Genomic DNA, 20,017 nt, shown 5'->3' on the forward strand with positions numbered 1-20,017 from the left:
TAATCCCCACATAATTGTGTTTACACTTGCAGTGCAAGACAAAGCAGAGATACTGCGGGATTTTGAAGAAGTGACCCAGGTCAAGGATGAACTGACTCAGCAGGTATGGCACACCTCATCAATTTGTGAAGGACATGCCTATGTTTAAGTATTCAGCTCAGTATAGCATGGTTTCTGCTTCTGAAGGGAAATCTGTAAATGCTTAGGTTAATGCAGATTTCTAGCAGTTAGATATTAATCTGCAAGTCTCCTCTCCTTATCAGAGGTGCTATGAGCACTTTGTAGTTACTACGTATAGCCATTGTATTACATAATTTGGTGCTAATGGTATTGGCAGTTAAAGGGGGGGGGGGGCGAATGAGCTCTTTAAAACATTCTCAGTCTTGATCGATCTTGATGAAACTTGCCGAGTTAACAGGCGTGTGCCAATTCATATCTAGCATGTCTGTGTGCCATATCTGTGTAACATATCTGTGTGCCGATTTCAAATATGCAGTTATGTTCCAGTTTTAATATGCAGTTTCTAACATATCAGACATTTTATGTGCTTTTTGGGAGCAAGATTTTCCTAAACTGAAGAAGTTACAAAGTAAACCAGCATATCAGAATAATCTGGAATGAGAACTGTGTGTAGTAAAGCAAGAATGGATAAAAAAAATGATCAGTGGCTGTCTGAATACAGGTTACAGAGCTGCATGCCGCACTGGAACAAGAACGGTCAAAGGTGCGCTTGCTGCAGCAGGATCTCAAGAAGGTGAGGCTCCATTTTCTTGTCATCAATGCAAAGTTAAGAAAGCAACTCCTTCTTGGCATCAGTGAAGCTCGTTGATGGGCAGATGTATCACACGAGGGAAAAGTGGTAGTGGCCAGGTTCTGAATTCGAGGAAGACTAGATGCCTAGTCGTATAGCTGTGTTTTGCTTTTATGGAGATTCACCCAATTTTTGGGAACACCGTGTCGGTTGACGCAACCTCCTGTTTACTTCTTAGTTGATGAAAACAAAAACGGTATAGTTAAAGCTACTTGGTGCGCCGTGTGTCGGTGTGTGTGTGTGTGTGTGTGCATTGTGGCTGCGGCATGAAGGTTGCATGGAATACAGCAACATAGACACAAAAGTAGCAACTCTGTGGCTCAAGATGTCTGCCAACCAGAAAATTCTTAAATCACAAATTTTCAGAAAATGCAAGTTCTTTCGAGAATTCGAATAAAAGAGAGAAGACAGTTTTTGCCTAACTGCTTGCTTTTGTTTGCAAAGTGAGACCACTTTGTCTGTAGCAAGGCCACGTTCATGCAGATTGCGTCCTTACTGTGGTTGAACTACAGTCAACATCCGATTTTTCGGACTCCCTAGGGACCGCGAAATCGTCCGAAAAATCGGGCAGTCCGAAAAAACGAATTCGTGCTTTTTTATTCTGCTCAAGTAGTCAAATCACCACAGCCCTGTCCGAATAGCTTTAATGCCTCCCAGTACACTTATCATGCATTTCGGTGCGCGCCCGTGCTCTCGCAAATACATTCGGTACCTGCCGCGAACCCCGCTTAACTACGTGCCAACCGCCACTTGCAAATTTGCATCTCGCAATGAGCGCCGCTGATACCAGCAAAGCGCGGGATAGATTATGGCTTTTTCGCATGGAACGTTTGGAAACGATGACGCGGAACACAGATGGTGGCGGAAGAGCGGACAACTCATCCGGCTTTCCCCGATGCGTGTGCGCACGTCAACAATGCGCACACGCATCGCCGAATCTCCGCCGATACGCAGCATTTGCTGTCGTGTGAAGCCGATCATTTCTAGTTGTGTGCAGCACATCGCCAACTAAGCTGACGCTGTCACTGTACTGTTACCATACCATACGCAAGCATTTGCCATGAAAGGGTTCGTGGTGCCCACTCCGTTCCTGACCGCACACGGGCGCGGCAATGGCGAGCTGGTTTCGTTCGTGAAGGCAACGCGTCTGTGCGGCGCACTTCGCGGTCTCGCACAAAGAGGCAGCATGAATGACGGCGCGGCGCGTTTTGGTTCTCGCATGCGCGCAGTATGCGTGCAACTGCGCTAGGTCACATGCACTACCGAGCAGTTAACTGAAGATGCTTATCATAAGTGTTGTCAGCGATTAAGCCGTATTGGCACGTTTGCCACATGCCGCCATCACGCCTCCGCACATTTCCGCCGCTTATCCGTAAAGACATCGCTGCACTGCGCCGAGATAGCAGCCCCTTTGAATTTCTGGTCTGCTTCACCCCATAACACTTCGGCATTGCAGCAAAGCTGACTTTCGGACTCTGTTACTATAGCAAACAGATCGACTCGCAAAAGCGCTGGTTCGAACCTACGAGATGATCAACACAGCAGCGGTGGGGGCTTCAATTAATGCCTTTCAGACCTGCAGTTTGGGCAGAAAGTCCGAAAAAATCGGACGCCAAAGAGTTTCAGCGTCCGAAATACATTGACTTTCTTATACATTGACGTCTATGGGGCTGGTGACGGTGCCACGAAAGCGTCTGAATTTTGGCGCATGTCCGGAAAATCAGGCGTCCGAAAAATCAGCAGTTGACTGTATAGTGCATCTGAAGAGGCAGTGCGGTTGCCCTACGTGCTTTATTTTGTATGTTCTTCGATAATTTGTGCAAACTGACTGCATGCTTTGTCGTAGCTATAGGAACATTCTTCTCGCACATTTGGCTATTTTGTGTGGTTTGTAAGTTGAAGAAATTGCACCATGAGACAATCTACCCAGAGTACATCTCTGCCTTTTTCTGTATTCATCAACTTCAGCAAAGTAAAGGGGATGTTGGAAATGGGAGCATGCCCGCTGCATCCATCTATTGACAGACTTTTGAAGTTTGCTCACGGGTCTAAGTAATCTACAGTAAAAAAAAATTATAAAAAATGTGTTTCACCAATGGTTGAGCATCTCCATTTCACAAGTCTTGTGAAAAGCTTGTCTGCTCATTGTGTCATGCATAACTTATACACTTGCATTTGACTTAATCTGTCTGTGTTAAAGTAATTGTCATGCTATCATAGATTAATGAAAGCATGGTCAGTGGCAGCAAATGTACATTTTTTTTAAGTATAAACAGAGAGTTGTGCTGTGCTAGCAAAATAATGTGTCATTTTTGCCACTATAGTTTTCCAATGCTTCTCTGGCTTCACTTTGGCCCTTGTCAGTAGAGGTAGCAAAGTTGGAGTTCGTGCATTCTAAGCTGCATGATGACTAAGTGATAAAAGTTCATAGTGAAGTCACCAGAGACCATGTCACAATGTAATGTGCTGCGTACAGATGCTAGAAACACTGTCAATTACAAATACAGGCTTGACAGTTTAGCTACCGAATTGTCTAGGCTGAAACAGTGGTGCCCGTTTGCTACTTCAGTTTGTTTTGAAAGGCCACATATCCAAACAAGAGCATCACTCTCTTTTTTCGGTTGTAGTGGCCAGACTGAGACTACTATCTGTTTGAGGTCTCTGAAGCATCGAACGGCGTGTGCCATAAGAGATCCCTGATTCTAAATGACCTTCACACCTGTGCGGTGAAAGGCAATTCTGCGAACACATGAATAGTGAAGCATGTTCATATCTTATGTGCTCAAAGTATTGGTTGACAACTGCGTATTAATGTAAGAAGCTAAGTTTCTGAAGGAGCATCGGTTCTCTGGTACGTGTATGTCCAGCAACTGTCAGCAGTCGTCATTCTTAAAAAAAAATATAGCTCACTGGAAAGGCTCATATTTTCATTATTAAAGCTTTTACATTTTTTCAAATGTGTTGTTTTACTAACCATAATTTCATGAAGGTGAGGATACTGTGGATCATCTTTATTTTGTGTGCATGACAATACTGCCTGGTTACAAAGGCATGCATTTGTGTTTTTTTCTTTTTATATTGCAGGGTGGGAAAAAAGAACCTCGGTAACATTTGGTCTGGCCCCCATTTTCTTCCCGACTGCCTGCAAAGTGCAAAGGCTGCACTGCAAATGCAAGCGCAAGAAGGCACTTGGGTAACGGGGCCTTGTCTGCTGAGAAACATTGCAACTACTGCCATTGCACACCTTCTAGTGTCTAGCAAGCGCTTCGTCTTCTCATGTACATACTACAGGCGGACCGTGTGATGCTTCTTCTTTTTTTTCTTTTTTCTTTTTTTACATGAGGACATGTGATGTGTTTGACCATTACTTCAGGGATCAAATGAAGTGTTCATGCCAGTTAATTTAATTTGGAGGTGATGTAGAACATTGTTGATTAAAGTCACATTCTTTGTTACCTTACTGTGTTGGTATTTACCTGTTTTTGTGTGTTCCCACTGCACAGAAGAATGGTTGGGTTGTGGAGTTCCAAGACGGGAATAGTAAATGACAAACTAGTGATGGTGTGCTGCAAACAAGTTTCTTGCCCCGACCCGGACTGGTCATTTTGGTAACCGTCGTGAAGTGATAGCATAGCAATAATGAATCCTCCTATGATATGTCAACTGGATCAATACATGTGAATGAATTTTTGACGTGTAATCCTTGTTAGTTTGAGGTTCTTGTTCTGAGGACTGCACGTAAGAGCAACTACTATTTTTCTTTCCTTGACAAAAAAAAGAAATGCTTCGCATTCAAACGACTAGGAAGTTTCGTATAACAATGTGTGCCAGTGACGATGAGCAGGTGAAATCAAGCATATTTTTAATGCAGAACTACTGTAGCTGCAGTGGTCAACTTGGAAGAGTAAATTTTGAACCAGCAATGTTTCAGGTGAACATGTGTGTCTGATATTGTAGATGTACGAAAGAGCGCTGCAACCATTCTCCACTTCACGCTTTATGCTTATGGTATGCTTAAATGGTACAGCATTTATGACTGTGCAGTGTGGTCCACTGTAGAAGGGAACACTGATCTGTCACATTGGAGGCATTCAAGGTGCAAATGTCTGCTATTGCTAGCTTAATTCAGTGTGCATGTGCGTGATAAGATGCCAGGTTGTGTACACTGATGGCAATGCCTATAGTGCAGTTCAAAGCATTGATATGAAAATAATTAAATGTTTTAATCACAAAATGAAGTTGCCAGATTCTTGCAACCACATCAGCAAGTACTAGTAGCACCTGCCAGAAGCGTTTCTGACTGACACATCACTACTCGCTCGACTGTAATTGGTTCGGAATATAGTTGCAGGTAACCCATTTCACAGCTGCAAAATCTTGCTTGAGATTTTGTTTTAGTTCTCTTTGCTGTACTTTCTATACTAACACAAGAAGAAAGCGGATACGCTGTTCAAAACAAACTTCAAGCGCAAAGCACGCTAGGGATGCTGGCTGCTTTTTTTGCCTATGGCCTCGCAAGCATAGCGAAATGCATTCACAAGCACCTATGCGAAAGCTTCCCTTCTTGCTCGTGTATGCTCTGCACTCGTAGGCTGTTCTAACAATCGTTTCTCATCTCGGAGAATTTTAGTAACCCGACTTTTATCTTTGAGGTGAGGCTCCACGTTGCTTTTTGTTATGGCAGCAGTGTGATCAGTACTGCAAGGACAGGCAATCATTGAGTGCTAACTGTCGCTACAAGGCACTTTGAGCTCTTGACATTGGCAACGAGAGGTTACACGAGTGGGTGAGACAGATAGAGAGGCCAGTCAGTAAAGTTGAAGTTGAGATCAGTGTCTTTTTTCTTGTATTTTGAATTTTCTAGGCTGCATAACACCAGACGACATACTCCTATAGAGGGTTTCACTGTTTACTAACACAGGCCCTGGACCACTTCCGGTTTCCTGCGCTGGCGTAGGCTAGCAGGATTGGCGGGGAACAAAAGCCTTGGCGAGAAGCCCGTAGAGTTTCAACACTTTTCTCCCTGTGTCTAGAAAAATATTTGAATTAAATATTCTTCTAAGCTACGCACAACACTAAAAGAGTTAGTCTTTAACTATAAGCGCCTTTCTTTTATGTGAAACTGGAAAAAGAGTGTTCTCTTACTCTGACAAATCTTAAAAAAACGCTTTACGCTTCGGTGTTGCAGAATAATAAATGAGGTGACCGGAAGTTTCTTGGGGTACACCACGTGCTCCTGCTATCGCAATCTTGAAACCGTCTATAGCTTCCATTCTTGGTGCTGTCAATCAGTCAAATGTACCCAACCCGCAAACAAAATATGAATGCTTGAAAAGTGTGAGAGGGTCTTTTTAAGTGCACTTTTGGTTTGATTTTGGTGTACAGTAACATCTAGCGTGGAACTGTGACCTTTCGTGCACCTAATTGGACAGTGAAAGGTATCCATGACTGGTGATGTTTAAAGATGTTTAATAACAGAAATACAACCAGAAACAGTTATGCAGGTGTGTAGATTCCCATAGCTCGGTTTTCAAAACGTTGATTGCCTTCGCAAAAGCTTGGAATGCTTCGTCGAACATCAATATGAATGCAGAAGCTGATTGTAGTGAGCAATATAGATATGGTTATGTTAATGAGGCTTGGCACAGGCAGGAAATGCAGTCTTGAAGAAAGTTGTTGGCACATCATGAACAGTGCTGGTGCACAGCTTGGAGAACAGATTCGAGTTGGCCTTCCAAGTCATCGTCATCGTTGTTGCTTATCACGAAATCCCAGTTGTCCATGTGGTCGAGACCACACTCTGTCGTGGCATCGTCGATACCTACAAAAAAGTATAACAGCATCGCATGACAGAATATGTAGTGGGCGTTTCAGGGAATAATCTTGAGCGACACTGCTGAAATTGGGATGACCTTTTTAAACCCATCATTATAGATGCCAGACGTTAGGATCTGTTGTGTATACAATTAATACAGGCATTAACTGAAATTCAAGAATGTTTTCCCTGACAAATTTAAAATGTATTAATTAGATAATTTAATCTAATCAGCATATAAAAAGTACCCATTGGGTAGAAACCCTCTGATCTATCCAGGATAAGTTAAGAAAAAGTAAGAGAATGAGATGCAGCTACCTAAATCTTGCATTGTTTTTTCATTGTCCTTGCGTTTTCCTGCACATTTTCCTTTCACTCTAGTTTAGCCAACACGAAAAAAATGTGCACTGTTGCGACACTCATCAACGGTCAACATGACTGCATGGTCCATTAAAATATGCTTTTCTTTTTTCTACCTCTTTTTCTTTTTTTTGTTTTTGCATGGCTGGGAAAGGGAAACCTCCCATACACTGCTTGCAATACTAGGCAAAATAATGCAGGCATGGCAACAGTTCATGCGTTGACCGCTTCCATAGAACAGTGCAAGAGGGTACATTGTTTTGGAGGGAAATGATCCCACATTCAAGCTTTTAAAGATGCTCCTTCCCAATGGCCGACTAACAGCCTCCAACAGGGGAAGGAAAAAGAATGAGGATAAAAGAAAGGCAGAGGAAGCACCCTACAAAGAGCTGGAAGGAACATCGTGATAAGAAAGGCTTCCTCCACGAAAGAAAATAATGTACTTTTACGTTGACTCATAAGTAGATGGAAAAGTTACATAATGCTCGCATGTACACATAGTGTGTATCAATATGTATTAGCATAATATCAATATGTATTAGCCACACTACAGAGAGATACACGGCTAAATGAATCTGCTGGGAAGTGCTCACCCGGTGTGTGCACCCACCCGCGGTCTCGGCGTGTGCCTTCACGCGCTTTGACCCGAAGAGTGAGTGTGGGGCAGGCAAAGGTCTCTCGGAAATACTCGACGTCGCTCTCTCGCCGGGCATCGCTCACTATCCACACGGGGAACCCTGGCTGGCCCCTCTTTTTGACCGCCAGGCGGCAGAAGAAGGACAAGTCCTGGTTGCGTTTCTCCTCGCCCCATGCGACCATCTTGGCGCGGTACAGCTCCTTGTAGTCGGATGAGTCGAGTAGTCGATTGTAGTCGAGGTTGTGCTCCTGTGTGGCATAAAAGGATCATGCTACATATTGCGATCCACTTAGATTGACTTGGAATTGGCACCACAGCTAGGACCCCAACGGAACGTTACGGTCGACTGGGATTCGCTTAAAAAGGACGTCAGGACTCCAATGCAATTTTGATCCTACGTGCTTTCTAGCAATTATTTGCACTCAGATGCAAGGTATAATTACATGGGGGAATGCCAGCTAACTGGAAGAAACCATGAAGCTACAGGAAAGGAACGAGGAAGGGTGCCCTTCCCATTTTGTTGTGTCTTCTCACTTTTTTTTCTTTCTTGGAGTTAACTATGGTTATGCATGCTGCTCACAAAAGGAAGGTAAGTCTTACCTTTGCATATGCCTCTTTTATTGGCTCCGAAAGGCGTATTATTGTGCACTTGTCATCTCCGATCCTGCAGGAAGAAAGAAGTGCTCTTAATTGCAGAATCTATTGCTTATTTCTCCATAACGTGTTCATTATTACGAAAACAAAAATTTGAGGATAAAGTTTCATTTTTGAATTTCGCGCGCCGAAACTTCAGCTGCTGGTGACGTCGGAGATTTCAGTCATTCTTCTTTTCAGCAGTCTTTTTACGATCGCATGCGAGCACCTTCCGGCCTCGACGGCTCCCGCGCACACGAACCGTGTTGGTCCCAGCTTTGATTTTTCCATTCTCATCCCCAATCTCAGTTGTGTTCCTGAAGCCTCATTTACTACAAGAAATGAGAAGTCGAAATGCGTGGAGTGCATGACGCACTACGCTCGTAAACTGAAGCAAGAAAATCCTTTAGGGATTATAAAACGAAATCAGCTGCTGTAATGCGGGAGCCGTACGGAGGTCTCAAATTTAAGACGCAGACAGAGGCAGCTTCTCATAATCATCATCATCATCATAGCTAACTGCTGTTTTTTTTCTATGTTGGCCTCCATGGTGTTGGCAGCGTTGGCGGCGTTGGTGTTTGGCAGGAAAAAAAGCCGCGAAAAAAAGCACGCGGTCGCGCGCGCGACAACCGTACCGGGTAAATCAAAACTTTTTTTCTGTAGAACTCTGGTTTATTGAAACTACAGCCAGTGCTAAGCGCTCCTTCACGCCTGGACAACGCGCCAGATCGAAGTTACGATGCAGGACGGCGGGAAGACTGTCGAGGAACGCGCGGACGCCACGGCCGCTCGTAAACGAAACTTCTACAAGTTTGGCGAGCACGTCCTCATGGAGGAAGATCAACGCACCGAATTCAAGGCTCACAAGGACATGTCCATCGAAGAGCTGTCGCAGGCATGCAAGGACCAGCACTCCCGCCAGACCATCTCTAGGTAATACGAGTCGTTTAATTGACTATCGCCGGCAGTACTACACACCTAACTCGAGAAAGCTACGCGCAACGCTTAATAATTGGATATCGTAATTTATTGTAGAAACGGCTCCGGGAAAGAGTACTGTAATTCCATGAATCACGAAAGAAACGCTAGCATTTGTGCCATCTTATGACGCATTTACGATGATAAATGTGTAGCGGATACGCTGTATTGGCGGGGACGCCAGTGAGTGTCCGTTTTGTCGAATGCCCAAAAAGGAAGTCGCACAAAAGGTACCAAAATGATATTGTCAAAATTAGTTGCTGCGGCAATTTAAGCACATGAACAATGATCAAAACTTGTTGATAGTGCTGAAGCGCTCAGCGCTGTGACTATAGCTTTAATTCTTCAATATTCACGTGGTCACAACTGTAACGTTGCCTAGTGCTCTTGGTTGTAGCGCACAAATACATGAGGTTTGTAAGTGTGTGCGCGTGTGTTCAGTGCGAAAGTGCGGGAATTTATAACACAGTTAGTGCTTCTACGTCAGTGAATTTTTAAATAAATTTTTCACCTCTTGATCAGAATTTCAGCTAGGGAACTAAATATTTTGAGTGTATTATAACACGGTAGCGGAATCGGTACAAAGTGCAAACTCTTTGCAGCAGAATGGCAGACTTGGAATTGTTAAAATTTTCTCTTAATATCCGTAGTTCATTTTATTAGCCCATGTTCTATTTCTTTTTTTAGGCATTAGACTACAGCTGTTTCATGTAAATTCCATATCGCTATGTTTTTATTTGACATCCTGCAGAACTATCTGTGCCTTCTTGAACACTGGAAGAGGTGGGACTGTATTTCTGGGAATCCTTGACAATGGTGATGTCAATGGCCTCCATCTCACGGAATACCAAGTGAGTCACTAAAGAACTGCATTTAGTATATGAATTCTTACTTTTACGAGATCACAAAACTCACAGCAGGGCTCTGAACAACAGCATTTTACTGCTCCACTGTTCTAGAGGCAACAATAATTTCATGAACTCGCTGCAGTTCTAAAACGGTAAGGTTACACGGTAATGAAGCTGTGCATGCATATGAGACATACATCCTATCTGTAATCATGGAAATGAATTCCATTTCGTAAGGCCACTTGAGGCATCACCAAGTTTCACTAGCCATCAAGGGATCCAGCAATTGCATTGTAAATATCTTCACACATGCTCTTAGAGGGAAAAGTAGTAAGTGGTTACTGACATGATTTTTCTCTTTCTTTTCTTCAGAAAGACCACCTGCTTTTGAGTCTTGAAAATTTGATGATGCGTTACAAGCCACCTGTCCCAAAACACATGTATGAGCTGCGATTCGTTCCAGTCATCTCTGAGGGTGTTCCATTGCCAACAAAGCAAAGGTGCGATGCTCAAGCTGTCATATTTAAGAGGTGTTTTTTTTTCCTCGAAATTGTATGAGAGGCAGCGGGGAAGTGCTTGGTGGTTGGAAAGGATTTCCACTTGTTTATTTTTGGGTGCCAGTCAAGAATCTTAAGCGGTAGTCATTTCAAAGTATAGTATGGGTATGAAAACCCTTGTTTCTTCTCCACTTATGGCACTAGCGAGTTATTCTTTGTGCAGCTATTTGGAACTTCAAATCTAAGCAAGGATCATGCTTGGCACGTCGTCTGTCTCGGTACTGTGTGGCCATTCCTCAGTAGTGCAACGTGATATCCAAGATAATTTCGAACATGTTCACTGTTACTTTTTGTGTGGCTATTGACCAGTTGTGCTGAGAGAAACCTGCGCTTTTGTTTTCCGCAGTCGTGAAATGAACAGCAAAGAGAGGTTTAGGCCACACGAATTGCAGTGTTCGAGGCCATGCTGGTGCGACAATGAAGCCACTGCTCAGTTGAACGTTGTAAGTCCCGGTCATATTGGTGCCTGGTATTCTCTCCTGCTTATTCTACCTTTTGCAGTGGTTCCTATGTGCATGTGCACATGATTGCACATGGTTTTATTTGGTGCTAGTTAATTAACTGCTAATATTTCAATAATTTTGTGAGAAAGCAACATAATGACAGCATGGGACAGGAGACGAAGTCACCCATGTGATCATGAACTTAGAATTGCCTAGACAATTGATTTTCATGGAAATGGCTGCAAGTGATTGTTCAAGTGTGTTGAATTTTTGTACCAGAGGCTGCCGTTAATTCAGAAGAGTTGAGGAAGAAGGAGAGAGTCAAATTTGTAAATGTGGTGGTCGCATTTTTTTAGTCTTTCTACTCCTTTAAGATTCTTTGCTGTGGCACTCCAGTGGCTCCAGTAACCACATTGTCTGGTGGAAGATGCCACACACGGTTAGTTAAAGCTTGGATGAAGGGTATGCTGGATCGAGTGTAATACAAGCTTGCATTGTTAGCATTACCTGTTATTGTAAAAGGATTGATGAGCATTTAATGGTAACCCTGTCTGTGCCTACACTTCTTTTCTTTTAGCTTTGCCATTGTGATAGCTCCCATATCAGTGTCGAATGAACTGTGCAGTTACAGGCACCTTCTTGACCTCTTGATTGTGTTACGGATTAAAAGCAAATTATTACTCACGAGAACATTCTGGTTCCGAGAACTGTTCCTTAGGCTGGTGGGTGAGAGATTTGGAGAAGAAGGGTACCCAAATTTGTGTAAATTTGTGTTTGAAATGATTAAATACATGAGTTCTGTGAACTGGGGGACGTCATAGGAAGGTCACCTAATGAACAAGCTACTCACCCCACCAAACTATCTATAATGTTTTCAGGAAAGCTGATGTGTGTGACAATGTGACAAGGATTGATTTTTAAGAAAAGTGCATACGTGTTTTGATTGTTGATTGTTGAAATAGCGGTCCAGAAACCTCGTAGTGCTACTTTTGTGCCAAGCAAGTGCTTATTCTGCAATAAAATCGCGTTAGCGCACTTCAAATCACCCACCTGAAAGCGGTCTTTGTCACGACACTGTTGCCGTGCCCAACGTTGCCCACCTTTACTGCGTGGCGGCGTGCACCATTCGGCCATCTGGCAACATCACATGCATGTGGCATTTTGTCGAAATTTTGTCAGGGCGACTTTCACGAGTGCGCAAAACACACGCGGCAGTACGCGATACCAAAACTACCACTGAGACGCGACCGCGTGAGCGAAGCAGGGCGCCGGGCGAAGCGCAGTTTGGCAAAAACGGAACCTTTGAACCACGCACGCCATTCCCCATGGCAACGCCAAAGAGGTTCTTTTTTCCATGAATCAAACAGAAACGAACAAGCACCATTTTAATACGTCTCTGTATGCATGGAAGGTTCTTTTTTTTATTGCAGCTAGTTTGATTACGAGTGATTAATTGTAGTCGGACTCTCTCACGTCATTGGTATTATTTCCAAAATGTCCCGCTCGTGGCGCTCATCGTGTGATACATTTAGCTTAATTTCTCTGTAAGTAGGGCACTGCTGTTCATAATATTGCCGTTTTAGACGTCATACATTGAGCTTTCACTCTGACATAAATTGTTATTTGCCTTTAGTGTCCCTTTAACTGCAACATGAAGATGTTTTGCCAGATATGACCCAGACAGTTAGTATTTGCTTTAGGATATCGCATGTTATTTATTTTGTTTCCATTCAAAAGTCATTTAAATGGATACAGTATAATTAGGGCTCCGTGTTTTGTGAGTTTATTTTTCTTGAAGTTCGGAGGGTGTTTTTCTGTGTTTATTTTTTCGGCAGAAATTCGGCGTTTATCGGAGTTTATTTCTCGTAAATCCCCAATTCTCCAAAATTAAAAGTTTAATTTTGTTTATTCTCAATATTTCAATCGGATTAATCCGAAAACATGGAGCCCTAAGTATAATGCTAAAGACAAAGCTGCCCTGATTACAATGACATGTATACCAATCTTCTATGCTCTTCCATGCTATAATAATAATAATTAGTTATGTTTACATGTTAAAAAAAAATCTCTAGTTTGTCAAAGTAAGAGTGTCTACTTCATGTTCACCACTGGTGCAGTTTTATCTTCCATGCCTTTTAGCCCCTGCATTAATGTCATGCTTACACTTGTGGCATGGCCATTGCATGAGGCGTTCGATTCAGCATATTTCTTGCGTGCATTGATTCTTTTGTCGCAATTCAACATACATGAACCAGGGTGGAGTGGTGATGCGGTATGTTGTTGAGATCGACATATCTGCATGGGAGAGCTCTGACTCAAGGAACAGCGTGCTCAACATCAGCAAGATGGGCATCCATCCCATGTTTGACAACGAAGAGGATATCTGCTTCGTGCGTCGTCAGGGCAGCAACATTCGGGTAATTTCACGTGTTTGCCTTCGCATGTAGTAGGTGAAGCGCACTCGCAGTGCTAACAAGCTTAAGCTGCTTACTCTACACTACAGTAGTTCCAAAAGGCAGCAGTGGCTACTATCACAGTTAATGTCTCTGCATATATTCCTCTGTAGAGTAATGTTACACTAGAGAACGTAGTTCATTATAAAACCCGCTAAACGTCTTTTGTATCGTGGTTGTCACCACTGTGAAAGCAGGACTTCAAACATCCACGAGGCGAGGAAGAGCCATTGTCACAAGCATCCTGCCCTTCCACTTCAAAATAGCATTGACAAGTATTTTCGAAGTTGTAGAGACTGTGCTGTGTGCTTCTCGCACATTTAAATTTAATACTAAGGTTGATCATATAATATGCCAGACCTGGTGTCACTGACTTCATTATGATGCATGACACACTGCAGTAAAACTTGATCCCATCAAGCAGTATGGCTAGGCGTGATGTTGTTGCTCATTTAAAAAGCAGTAACTCTAAAGAAATCCTGTGCCCATTTTTTCTGGCTCTTGCACTTGGGCGTAGCATCTGCTACTGATCACAGGAACAGAACAAAAACTGTGTATTATGACATCACGAAGACCTAACTTTCAATGTCGCAGACTAAAATGTGGTTTCTTCACCATTACATGAAACCAGTGTTGCGGAATGGGCGCCTCCATTCCCTTCCAATTCCATTCCGGGGAATTAGAACTTGCCGCAATTCCATTCCTTTGAATTCCTCGGAATGAAAAAAACTTAGCCCATTCCCACCCCAGGAATGGCCGGGCAGTTCAATTCCATTCCTATAATTTCTCAACGTGGGAAAGGCATTTTGATAATTTTATCGAGTTAAGAATGAACACTCCATAAAGCTCTTGTCAACACATGCATTACGAACTGCAAAAGTATGCAAAACACATTACCAAGGTCGAGGGATAGTAGCTTGGTGAGATATCTCGTACAGTACAACCACCCTATTAATTCCTATAGGGGCAGTTCTTCCGCTACCTATAGTATTTGCACGGTCAGCATGTTTGAACAAATGGCGATGTTTCAATATTGTTTAGGCTTAAATGTGTTAATGCTAAAATGACGACATAGCATATTTTTATGCTAACAAAAGTTCAAGAACACTAAGCAGTTTTGCCATGTGTCTGGAGCGGTCGTGAATATGGAGAAAACTAAGATTTGGTTAATGCGGAACAAAACCCCCTAGATCTGCTGGTATTAGTTGGAACAGTGCACCGCTCGGGCACCTTGTGCCTTTGCATCGAATACGGAACACTGGGCCGCACTGCTTGTCAGCACTCACGCTTGTCAAGCGCGCCTCGCAAGCATGGATGGGGTGAGGAGAACTTTCTGTGTTCGCCTGTGCGCAGGTATGCAGTGGAATCCTTGTGGCAAAGGTTATTTACGTGTGTCAGGTACTAAACTGCTCGTGAGATAAAAATCGGGCTTTGCATAGAGTATTCACCACTTTCTTGAGGGGGTATCAATGGGAACCAACGCGCAGGGATAATTTGTTTCTCCCTTCAGTATCTGCTGGGATAATGCATTTGTTTGTACACTAACTTATGGCTCGGTTTGTAGTAGGCGCGTTGCTTAGAAATGTACTGTGCTTGTAATCAGGCAAGCCATTTTAAAAATACTGCTTTATTGTTAAATTCGAGGCTCTGACTTACTAATGTTTTAAGTTTGAAAAACAGCACGTAGACGAAAACATGCTCTATTTTCGGAAAAAGACGTAATTCCATTCCCATTCCATTACGCATGCAAGAGGCGCTTAATTCCATTCACATTCCATTCCTCCAAGAGTTGTCTCCATTCCATTCCGGGGTTGTGAAAATGTGGAATGATTCTGAAGTCGTTCCAATTCCGGAGTGGCAACTCCGCAGCACTGCATGAAACGCTAGGCTTGTGTTATTTTATATAGCAGAAATGTGCATGGAAAACAGAAGAAATGTCACAGTGTGTCCTTACCATTTGGCATTTAAAACACTGCACTTGAAAGTGGTTAAGTTTTGTTTGAAATAAACTGTTGTTGCATATCTGGTCCTAATGGCTTGTTTTGGATGGATATGTGTGCTCTTCAGTGTAAAGTAAGCAACTTTAGAGGGGGTCAATATTCATTTTTGAGTAATATGCAGGTATGTAAAACGCATTGCAGCTTACATCATATCTAGCTGTCTGTTACACCAGTGCTGGTACTAATGATAATTGACTGGTAGGAAGACAGAAAACATGGTTTAGTTAGATCAGTCAACAAGGAATTTGCTTGATGTAATAAATATCTCTAGTAACTTTTGCCAATACAGCACTGAAAGCGTGTGCTTCGATTTGTAAAAAAAAAAAAGTAAATTGTTGCCATTGTCAGTTTCTGAAGGCGTGTCCTTTTTCTTTCTCACCCTTCTGGTTTATTAGTGCACTCTCCAAGATGTCATTGACATGACCCGTCAAGAAATTAAAAATTATTACTCCTCCAAGTAAGTTCCATTCTTTGTTTGTCAATAACCGCTGCTTGCGCTTTTTATGTACTAATCTCATGCTTACTATTATTCCAGGTTGGACACTCAAAAGCCCCTAGAGGAAACCTCCATGGGCACCGCATAGAATTTGTTAGTATGTCGCGTTGCAAGTAGGGCTCGACATGCCACGCCTGTTGAGAAAAAGCCCTCGGAGAAGTCATCCAGTTTTACTCAATTAACTACACTTGAGCACATAGCTTTCTGAGGCATCAAGTGTTGTGCCTCGAGTTTTTAAGTTTCATTCCATTGTATATGTTCCTTGGCACCTTTTTGACCCGGTGACCTCACGCTCATTAAATTTACCCATACAAGCCTTTACTACTGTGTTCTCTCTGATTAAAAGGTAGCTCACTGACACTTTGACAAGTGTATGAGTACTGAAAGGAAGGAGCAATGTTGTGTGACTGAGAATGGCCAGTGTCACTACAAGCTAGTCTGGGCTAGTCGCTGTTACTCTGTCGGCCGTAAAATTCTCGCAAGTTCTTTGTGCGTATTTGAGATTGCTAAAATCTATGCTGTTCAGGTGCAAAAAAAAAGAAAGTAACACGATATCTTCCTGCCTCCAGGAGTCTTTTCCACATAGTAACTTTGCACAATTTAGTGTTGTAATCAATGGTAGTAGCTGGCAGTGGGCAGATTTTCTTTAGTTATTACAAGGAAATTTGGACATTTCCCAAAATGCATATTAAAATATAATGCATGATGTATTCATTTAACATAAATCACACATGCATTGATTTTTCATGTTAAATATTCTACCTGTTTTGTGAGGTTGTGCTATGCACAATGTAATACTGTTTTTTTTTAAAGGACCACTCACTTACTCCATTTAACACCTGCAAATTTGTATGCTCTTTATGTAAAATACCCATTATCTAGAAAAATTGTTTTAAACTATTGATAGTGTAATTTAAGGCGAAATCGATTTCGAGTGTTTGCAAGCACAGACTTTCACTAAACCTCGCAGCTCAGCTTGCCCAACCGGCTAGATTGTTCTGGCCCTTTCCCTAGAACTAACATGTTAAAGTTTGTATAACACATCTAGAGCTAGTTGGGTGATACTAACGAACCTGTGCCCTGTGTTACCTGTGTCCGTCCTCGTCAAGTGCGCGCTCATTTCGCCTCGTTAAAGTTTGTATATTGTACTGTTCATTTTAGCTGCAACTTTAGAGCAAGTGCCTGATCACAGTACGCCTATAAAATAAGGTATTTAATTTATTAGTAAATAGTAAACATTGAGTGATTATCAATTATTTTTGACTGCATCAAATTTCGGTGTTTTTTCCCTTCTATTTAGCTGTAGTAGTCTTCTAATTCAGGGCTTGGGACGTCCTGGTGGGCTAGTTGTTTCATGATACCTTATAGCAGCGCGCATCAAAAACGACAAAATAGCGCTTACACCTATGTCTATTACAGCGAAAGCTGTTATGAGATCATTTCACCGGCCGTTTTTGGTGCCGTAGTTGTCCGCCGCTGCCGGTGTCCGTAACCAGTATCGCTCGAAATAAGAAAAAAAACTAAATAACAAAAAAATTCCAGGATGGAACGAGGTTCGAACCTGGGCCCTCTGCGTGGGAGCCCAGTGTTCAACCTCTGAGCCATGCTGGTGCTTGGAACTGCTATGCAAAAAGGTCCTATACAGGCTTCATGTCGGGAAGGAACCACATTAGCATATGCAATATAGCGTGGTAAAAGAGTAGAATAAGCACCAAGCGTCGCACAACGCGAATTTTGTAACCAGGCGTCACACAATGCGAATTGCGCAACGAGTAGGTTGTTGAATGCTTCCAACCCATTACAAAGAGCTCTGCCATAATTCTTCATCGTCATCACGCACAGCATCAACAAAGTGCGCATAATGCCTTACATGCGTTTAGCAGGTACCACGGCTGTCTGTAGAATGACGAAAAATGGCACAGTGCCTACTGCCCTACTTCTCAAAAATTACAATGATTTATAGCGTAGTGGGTTCCTCGCAAGTGCACTTCTGTTGGTTGCCAAGGAAGCCCATAAGGCTCCCATGATCCATTTCCTCAGGGTCTCAATAAAGTCAATTCTCTCTCTCTCTCTCGCTCTACGTTTCTCCGGTTAAAGTGTGTTATAAAGCGTGGTGGGACAGTTAAATAACGAGCGGGCGTCACACAATATGCATTACGTAACTAGTGGGTCGTTTAAAGCTTCCAGCCTATTACAAAGGGCGCAACCATAATTATTCATCGTCATCAACCGCCGCATCAACAAACTGCACATAATCGCTTACATATGGTACCTCGCTTCTCCGCAGAACAACGAATAATGTCGTGCTGGGTGCTTCCCAACTTCCCAAAAATTGCGCTTTGTGGCGTAGTGGGTACGTTGCTAATGTACCTGTATTAGTAGCCACAGGAGAGTTTATAACGGGCTCTAGAAATGCCGCTCTCCAGCTTTCGCTGTGACTGTGCTGCGCTTTCCGCGCAGGCCTGGCGTTTTATTTTTATGTGTGTTTTGTTGTTTTTGATGCAAGCTGCCAGAGAGGTTCAAATTCAGGGGTTGGAAGTTGTATTGTCTTCATCTGGCTGTGCTCAGAATACGAAAAATAATGATTAATTCTCACGATTTAATTTATATTGGATATTGGAATACATCATTTTTTTTTTGTAGGCCATATTTATGTCGCGTTCTTTCTCCCATCACGTTGCTATTCCTGCATCGTGTGCCGAAGCCATGCAAATAGTGGGCACACTGTAAGCTCACCTTTTCCTCAGCATCTCTGTTATGTAGTCCTTTCCCGACTTTCTCTTCCCACTGAATAGAAGGATCACCTTGGGGTTTTCAGCCATTGCTGCAGGACAGTGAGTTCAATCAAAACATGTTCATGAACATTTCTTTGTGTGTTGTGCAACAAAATGAAAAGACCGCAGGTGTGAAATAAAATGTTTTGTGTGTACATACTGCTTTTATTTTTGTGTCTTACGCATCCCTTTTAGTGCACAGAACTAGAAATTACCACTGCACACATTTATTGCATATGCACTTTCTACACAGCTTAAGGAAATCAACAGTTCAGTTTCAAAAATATGGCAATGAGAAGCTTGTGCACAGAACAGAACTGCTGTAAAAAATGAACAGGTAAGACCAAGCACTGCCGTTAACAGAAAATTAGTAGCTCGTTGTCAAAGATATGGTGCTAGAACTTGGGAAGAGTTATGCACAGAATTAAACCGCTGAAAAAAGACCATACTGTTTCCGTTCAATGCATCCTGCGAATGTGCACACTCTTGAATAGTGGGGATTCTAGAACAGCACTGCGCCCCAGCTCGTGTGCTGTTATATACTGCCGTAGAGAAATAGGCGAAAATCATTCCTTCACTAAGTTTTATTGCGGGAGTAAACGTTGCATACGTAGCTGCAACAGCACCTCTAAAAAATGGTCTGGTTGGTATGCATGTGCTACCATCATTAGCTTCTCGCGAGAACAAAAATATGGAGGAGCAGGGAGACGGGTTAACAAAGCATCGTAAATAGCATGTGCAATATGTAGTATTGTTGCTTGGTGCAGAGTAAAAACAACGTTTGAAGTGAGAAGAAAGGAGTGGTTTAGCTTCGCCATCGCGCTTACCGGCATTGCGGTGAAGCTGGCTTTTCCGTGTACGGCAAGAAATACGCGCAACTGACCATCACCCGCTTGAGGTCGCACAATAGTCACGCATGAACTTCCGGTCAGCGCATAATTAATGCTTTATCAGGTTGTACGTTGTACTCAACCGAAGCCTCATGTCGCCAACACAAACACGCGCCTGAATCAAGAAAAGGACAGGTCACGTGGTTAATTTTGTCAAGCGGCAGGTAGCAGCACAATCGTTGGCGCGTTTACTTGTGCCAGAAAACGTTTCTGTTCACAAGTGACTCGATGTCGTCAGTCGCCCTAGCTGTACAGTTGTAAGCTGGTGCCACTTCCTGTACACAAAATACACGATCCGTGGGCGTTGCTTTTGCAAAGCGAG

General features: G+C 42.9%; 2 protein-coding genes and 1 long non-coding RNA gene across 3 annotated transcripts; 2 read left to right on the top strand and 1 right to left on the bottom strand.

Annotated features, from left to right (window-relative positions):
• On the top strand, positions 1 to 4,271 carry LOC119387135 (uncharacterized). Its single transcript, XR_005182448.2, has 3 exons — positions 1 to 103; positions 683 to 754; positions 3,896 to 4,271. It is a non-coding gene; the product is annotated as an uncharacterized LOC119387135 (long non-coding RNA).
• A 2,030-nt stretch (positions 4,272 to 6,301) lies between these two features.
• LOC119387138 (phosphomevalonate kinase) lies at positions 6,302 to 19,835 on the bottom strand. Its single transcript, XM_037654446.2, has 5 exons — positions 19,633 to 19,835; positions 18,768 to 18,855; positions 8,224 to 8,287; positions 7,580 to 7,871; positions 6,302 to 6,632 (listed from the first exon to the last, which is right to left on the bottom strand). Exons 2-5 carry the CDS (start codon positions 18,851 to 18,853, stop codon positions 6,496 to 6,498), a joined length of 579 nt encoding a protein of 192 aa, XP_037510374.1. The 5' UTR covers positions 18,854 to 18,855; positions 19,633 to 19,835; the 3' UTR covers positions 6,302 to 6,495.
• On the top strand, positions 8,882 to 16,574 carry LOC119387137 (protein tofu-2). The gene is made up of 7 exons (XM_037654444.2): positions 8,882 to 9,189; positions 9,986 to 10,085; positions 10,455 to 10,582; positions 10,986 to 11,082; positions 13,338 to 13,499; positions 15,931 to 15,992; positions 16,071 to 16,574. The coding sequence occupies exons 1-7, from the start codon at positions 8,996 to 8,998 to the stop codon at positions 16,117 to 16,119; spliced, it is 792 nt and encodes a 263-aa protein (XP_037510372.1). The 5' UTR covers positions 8,882 to 8,995; the 3' UTR covers positions 16,120 to 16,574.
• Positions 19,836 to 20,017: the final 182 nt, after the last annotated feature.

The sequence above is a fragment of the Rhipicephalus sanguineus genome, chromosome 3, assembly GCF_013339695.2.
Source record: "Rhipicephalus sanguineus isolate Rsan-2018 chromosome 3, BIME_Rsan_1.4, whole genome shotgun sequence".
In the NCBI taxonomy this organism is placed as follows: domain Eukaryota; kingdom Metazoa; phylum Arthropoda; class Arachnida; order Ixodida; family Ixodidae; genus Rhipicephalus; species Rhipicephalus sanguineus.